Source organism: Hyaena hyaena, unplaced genomic scaffold, assembly GCF_003009895.1.
Source record: "Hyaena hyaena isolate Hyena2069 unplaced genomic scaffold, ASM300989v1 scaffold_12, whole genome shotgun sequence".
Taxonomy (NCBI): Eukaryota; Metazoa; Chordata; class Mammalia; order Carnivora; family Hyaenidae; genus Hyaena; species Hyaena hyaena.
Window position 1 is genome coordinate 6,969,883 of NW_024080644.1, and position 5,885 is coordinate 6,975,767.

A 5,885-nucleotide genomic window follows, 5' to 3' on the forward strand; every position below is an offset into this window, starting at 1 on the left:
AATTTCCTCTCCGGCTTACTTGTGATCCCCAAAGTAGCTACCGGCAGTTTGCCCCTCTCGATTTCGGGTTTGAGCTCTGAGACACATCATCTGAGATGTCTCCGGTGTGTGTTCAGTTCACGGTACTCCCAGTCTCATCTGGCCCACCACCTGGCTTAATGTAAAATTAATTCCTGCTGAAACACCTGAAGTTTCCCAAAGCCCCAAACTGCCATGCCTAACTGCATTAACACGTGGACGACTGTCGTATGGACCCTCGACTACGCACACCTCTACTCACACCTCCATTTTACTTGTCCGTAGGTAGTAGAAGATGCCACCATTGTCCTTAAAGGACTATCGCTCGCGTATGTGAACGTTCCGTGGGCAGGTACTGGGTCGCTATGCCAGCTTTCCCAGGAGCAGTGCAGTGCTTTCCAAGGAGGAGGTGTTCACAAGAAGTTTGGAGAATAAAGGAACCAGTGAACAGGACTTCTAATTTATTAAGGTTTATTTAAACAGCTTAGGATAGCCATGCGTGCGTCCCTTAAGTTTACAGAACAGGAACTGAAAAGGATAGGACTCTCAAGATCGGAGTATCTTTTAGAGGTTCTTCTCTATTTTTCTATTGAACTGAATTATCTTAGAGCAGAATTCTTTCACATTTCCATGGAAATGCCTAGGGCAATGCCATGTTCTTATTCCAGATGACAAAATGAGATAGATGGTTCAGAATTTCTCTTACAAAACAAAACTGAAACTACTAAAAGTCCTTATAGCACTAAATATATGACCGGTATCATTTATAAACGTGGAGAGTTTGAAGCTAATTAAAAGTGCATCCAAGAGACAATATTTGAATACTATACAGATGCAAAAATCAGAAAGTTTTCCAAGAAAAACGTTTTTCAGTTTCTCCCTATAACATAAGAACACATAGGTATAGATACCGTCTTCCTTGCAGCCCCACCTCAAACCTACATTCTATGAACACTAACTGACCTTTTCCAACACAAAGCGAAGAGCCTGCCTCGGGCTTCTCTAGGGGTTAGAGGGAGGACTGGGCCTGGCACGAGAACGTGCCTCGAGCATACAAGTAAAGAAATCCTGGGCCAAATTCCTGGCTCGGGCTCTCACTTCTTCATCTCGCAAAGCGTCCTCATACTGAGATGGGTACGTTGTCGGGTCAGTCCCTTCGATCTTCGTCAGAAACTCTAGGACTTTCATCTTGGTGGTTTCAGCGTGGGCTCTTGAGCCCCAGCGGAACTCATATTGTGGGGGATCACTGTTGGCCACCTGGCGGCACTTCAGGTACTTTTCCTTCACAAAATGGTAGGTGATGAGCTTCCTGGGCTCCCCAAGGAGGCTGTGCTCCTTCCCAACATATAACCCCATGACATTCATAGCTCTCCAGAGTTCCTCCTCGGTGGCAACGTTGCCATTCATGAAGATGACACCCAGGACAAGTATCAGGAGGCCCGTCTTGGGTATGCCCTCCTTACCATGCATCAGCCCGTCATAGGTGAGGCCCAATTTGAGGTTGAAGCCGTAGCACTGGTTGACGGGATCCACTTCCTTCACCTCGATGCCGAAGGCAACCGCCATACGATCAGAGGCTTTCTGGAAGATCTCAGGGAATTGCACGTCAAACTCTTTGTTGAGGTTCTTCATATATTCCTTTGTGATGAGCCCTTTCTGTAGATAGTTCAACAGCATGTGATCCTGCAGCACATCCACTGCCTTATTTAGAGCATCTGTGGGCACGTTCTCGGTGCCTGGCCCACGCCACGAGGTGATCCTGTCCTTTTCTTCGCTAAAGGAGCCCTCTTTCACTTCACTGGTTGAGCTGGTTGCGATGGCAATGGAAGATGGACCGCAGCTCTGAGGACTCTCCGCGTTACCAGCATCAGGGGCCTCCTTTGAAGTGCCAGGCATTTGCGGATGGGAGGAGAGACAGGGCTCCTCCAGAGCCTTGGAGTCATGCGCCCCCTCCGGGCCCTGGGTCACACTGCACTCCGCCGGAAGGCACTGATCAGGTGAGTGTTGTGGACTCTTCTGGGGCAGAGACATGATGTCTCTTGTGGATGGCAGTAGGCAGGAGTGTGGGCCAAAAGGTGGGCAATGTGGAATCAACGCCTAAGAGGAAGGAGGAGACGTGAGTGGCCTCAGCTGCTAAACTCAACTGGGGCAGCACTGACCAAAGCTGTCTCCACTGGACTTCGGACAACACTGCCAGAGGGCACAGGGCCTCAGAGGTTTCCTGACTCCTGGTTGCTGTGTCCCAGAAGGGCCTGAAGGAGCAAGTCTTTATGCCCCTGAGGATGCACTAGCAAACCCAGGCCGAGAATCCTCAGGGATCACACTAGGCAGGTGTGGTTGGCTCCACAGAGCCATTTCTGTTCTGAGGGGGCTCCCATCAGTCCTCACTCAAGTTCACTACCTTGGCAACCAATAGGGCCCGGCTCACCTCCCCATGCTAATAGGAGGTGGTGCCCCTAAGACCAAAGTCACATCTCCTAAGACAACTCATGAGGAACCTTGGAGCTACCTCCTCCGGAAAGCCTACCTGGGGTTTCCCAGGGCTGACAGCAGGAGCTCGATTCTGTGGATGCTATGTGTACTGGTGTCCGTGGTCCCCCCAGTTCTCACTCAGCTGCCTTACTCTGAATCCAGGCAAATCCTGGGATCTCTCCCTTTCCTGAACTAGCACTGGCCCCGACACCAAAGGCTTTGCCTCATGTTGGGGAAGAGGTCATGAGTGGTCACGACTACCACAGAACCCTGCCCATAGCCTCTCAGCACTGAACGGGGCAAGGCTAGACATGTGTTCTCCATTCTACCGTGGTCAGCAGTTCTTCAGGATGCACTCAAAGGACACTTGCCTTGGTGACTGGTGGGGCCTCAGGCGGGACCAGTCTGCCAAGGGACGTTAATCACCCGTATCACAAGAGGACTTTATTTTGCTGAGCCACCCCAACAGGAGCTTAGGGACGATGCTGTGTGTCCACCTTTCTTGGGTTGGTACCAGAGCGATACGGGGAGCTAGGCATTCTAGAGGTCCCTCTGTTCGCGGGTGCGTAAGCCCTTTGGACCTCATTGAGGGCTCTGGCTGTGACTATTGGCAAGCCCTGGAATCCTTCCTTTGCTGACCTCGTGTAACGTGGGCACGTAGGCCAAGGACCTCACAGACTGAAATGCCCAGGAAGGAAGAGAATACACAATTCACTATGGGATACTTGCCCAGTACCCTGATGTGATAAAGGTACGGGGGCTCTTTGGGGATGCTATGTTCTGGGCTAGACTGCTCTTGCTCTCTACTGTTTCTAGTCAAATTCCAGCATTGCCTGGTCACTCTATCCACTGCTAATGGGAACCTGCCCCCTGCAGACCAAGACTGCCACCTCCCTAGGACCACAGTGTATAGGATATACTGCTAAGATCTCTGAGAGGGGCGCCTGGGTGGCTTGGCCAGTTAAGCGTCCAACTCTTGATTTTGGCTCAGGTCACGATCTCACGGTTTGTGGGTTCAAGCCCCACATCAGGTTCCATGCTGGCAGTGCGGAGCCTGCTTGAGATTCTCTCTCTCTCTCTCTCTCTCTCGCTCTCGCTGCCCCTCCCATGCTCTCTTTCTCTCAAAATACACCCAAGAAACGTAAAGGTAAACAAACAAACAAAGAATTCTGGCCATTCTGTCTGGGCCTTTTCAGGAAACAATTACGGGGGTAGGGTAGATATCATGGGGTCCCGTCTCCACTCAGGTAGATGGTCAAGTGTTTGCTCAAGGACGATCTATACCTTGAATCTTGACAGTGTACGAGACTCTTGCCCTGGGAGGAATTTACGGGATATCATATCCAATTGTGCAGGTGTGACAGAGGGACACAGTTGTTTAGATATCTGTCTGTTCTGAAGTGGGAGTCTCCGTCAGTCTCACTTAGGGTGCTTCCTTTGCCTACTGGTAGGGCCCGGGATCTGATACCACTTCCCCAGATGTACGTTCATCACCCTCAGTTCACTGCCCAGGAAACGAGGGAATGTCTCAGCATGAGAGCTCTGCCCAGAACTTCCCAGGGCTGACACTAGAGCTAAGTATGGTTACGACAGGTGCCAGTCTTCTGGGATGGGTGGTTCTCAGCCCTCACTCAAGGTCTCTACTTTGCCTCATGGTTGGGCCCCAGTCACAACGGGTCTGATTCCTAATGCCACTCCTGCCCCCCAAAGGCCTGCTCCCCCTTAGACAAGTGAGAAGGGATGAAAACTCTCATCTAGTCACCATAGCCAGGCTTAGCAGGATTCACAGTAGGGGCTAGACACTCTGGGACCAGTATGTTCTGCGGTGGGCAGGCCCCTCAAACCTCTTCCAGGAAACTCACTTTGACCCATTCACAATCAAAGGACTCCCATTCCAGGGAACACCACGGAGGAGTGTCTGGGTGTCTTGTCTGCCTATCACCGCTCAGAATCTCCCAAGGGTTCCCCGTGATCAGTGCAACGACACTCCTCTGTGGCCACTTTGCCCTTCAAATACAGCTCCAGGACATCTGCCAGGGCCTGGAACCGCTGCTGACTTAACAAATCCTTGAACTTCCTGAGCCCCAGGGGAGGAACAGAAAAGCCGCCTCTGCCCACCATCCCTTCCCTGAGTCTCTCAGGGCTGCCAACAGGGAAGGGCTCCGGGGAGCTCCTCCGCCATCAGGTGGTCCGTCCCACCATCCTCACGTGCGCGAGGCAAACTGAATACTGCTCAGTGTCGTGCCCGCTGCCATCTATCACCTGTGGCTCCACGTTCCAGTCAAGGCCCACAGGTGTGAGACACCCACACAGGAAGTGAGGAGCCAGCCCATCCACCGGCTTCGAGAGCTGACCACACGGGCTTGACGCTGTGCCACAACCGCTACCCGGGAGGAGTAGAAGCCTGAGAACTCACGCGGGGTCCCCGCCGGGACTCCTGCCTTTGCCAGGTAACACCAACGACCTCGGACTCAGCGCTCACCTCCCTCAGACCCTGGAGGCTGAAGTCAGCCACACTTCCGACCGGCCCTGCCCGAAGCCTCCCGGGGCTGACAGACTGGCTGAGGCTCGGCGAGCCCACCCCTGTCTGGGGCGAGTGGTCCCCTCAGCACTCACTCGGGACCCTCTTCTGGACTAGCAGCAGGTCAGGGGCCTCTTCGCCCTGGCACAGAAAGCCTTTCAAAACCTCAAACACATCCAAAATGGAAGCGCACGGTACGTCAGCCTGACAGAATGGTCGGGCGCCTCCCTGGGTTGCACTGGGGCTCGCATCTAAAGGGTCCCCTCATTTCTGTGGCAGGAGGTCCCCCCAGTCCTCATTTGGAACCTTACTTGATGCCGACGAGCGCCCGGGACTCTTCCCGCGGCCGAGGGGTCCCACTCGCCAAGATGGAAGCCCGCACAGCCCCACGATGTGGAGGAGGAAATCCTGGGGTGGGACATCCGGTTACGCTTGCTTGTGGGGCTCGTGACGCGCGGAGGGGGGGTGTGTGCGTGGAGGACGGCGGGGGGCGGCGTAGGGAAGCGTGGGTGGCGTGGGGGGGAGGGGCCAACAGCAGGGGCAGGGCTCTGCGCACCGGGCTGTTTCACACTGAGGGTTGCTGCTGGTCCCTCTCCGGTGTCTCTCTGTTGACTTCTGCCAGCCCCGGGATCGGTCTCTGTCTTGAATCCGGATCATGCCTCTCATGCCAATGTCCTCATGCTCTTAGAGGCTTGAAAGGGAACTGAGCGGATCCTTCAGCTGGAGAGCCTCGCCTGGGCCAATAGGACTGAAAGCGGGCGCGCGGCCACCTCTGTGTCCACTGCCACTATTCTTTGGTTTTGGCCTCTTCTTTCCTCATTTGCGGGCCTTCTTGTTATGGCTCTTTTCTCGTGACTTCAGGTTTTTGAGGAAA

The 5,885-nt window shown here is 53.8% G+C and overlaps 1 protein-coding gene across 1 annotated transcript; it reads right to left on the reverse strand.

The window, feature by feature from the left end:
• Positions 1-483: 483 nt before the first annotated feature.
• Positions 484-5,392, reverse strand: LOC120247845 (melanoma-associated antigen B16-like). The gene is made up of 2 exons (XM_039255907.1): positions 5,323-5,392; positions 484-2,115 (listed from the first exon to the last, which is right to left on the reverse strand). The coding sequence occupies exon 2, from the start codon at positions 2,047-2,049 to the stop codon at positions 1,021-1,023; it is 1,029 nt and encodes a 342-aa protein (XP_039111838.1). The 5' UTR covers positions 2,050-2,115; positions 5,323-5,392; the 3' UTR covers positions 484-1,020.
• Positions 5,393-5,885: the final 493 nt, after the last annotated feature.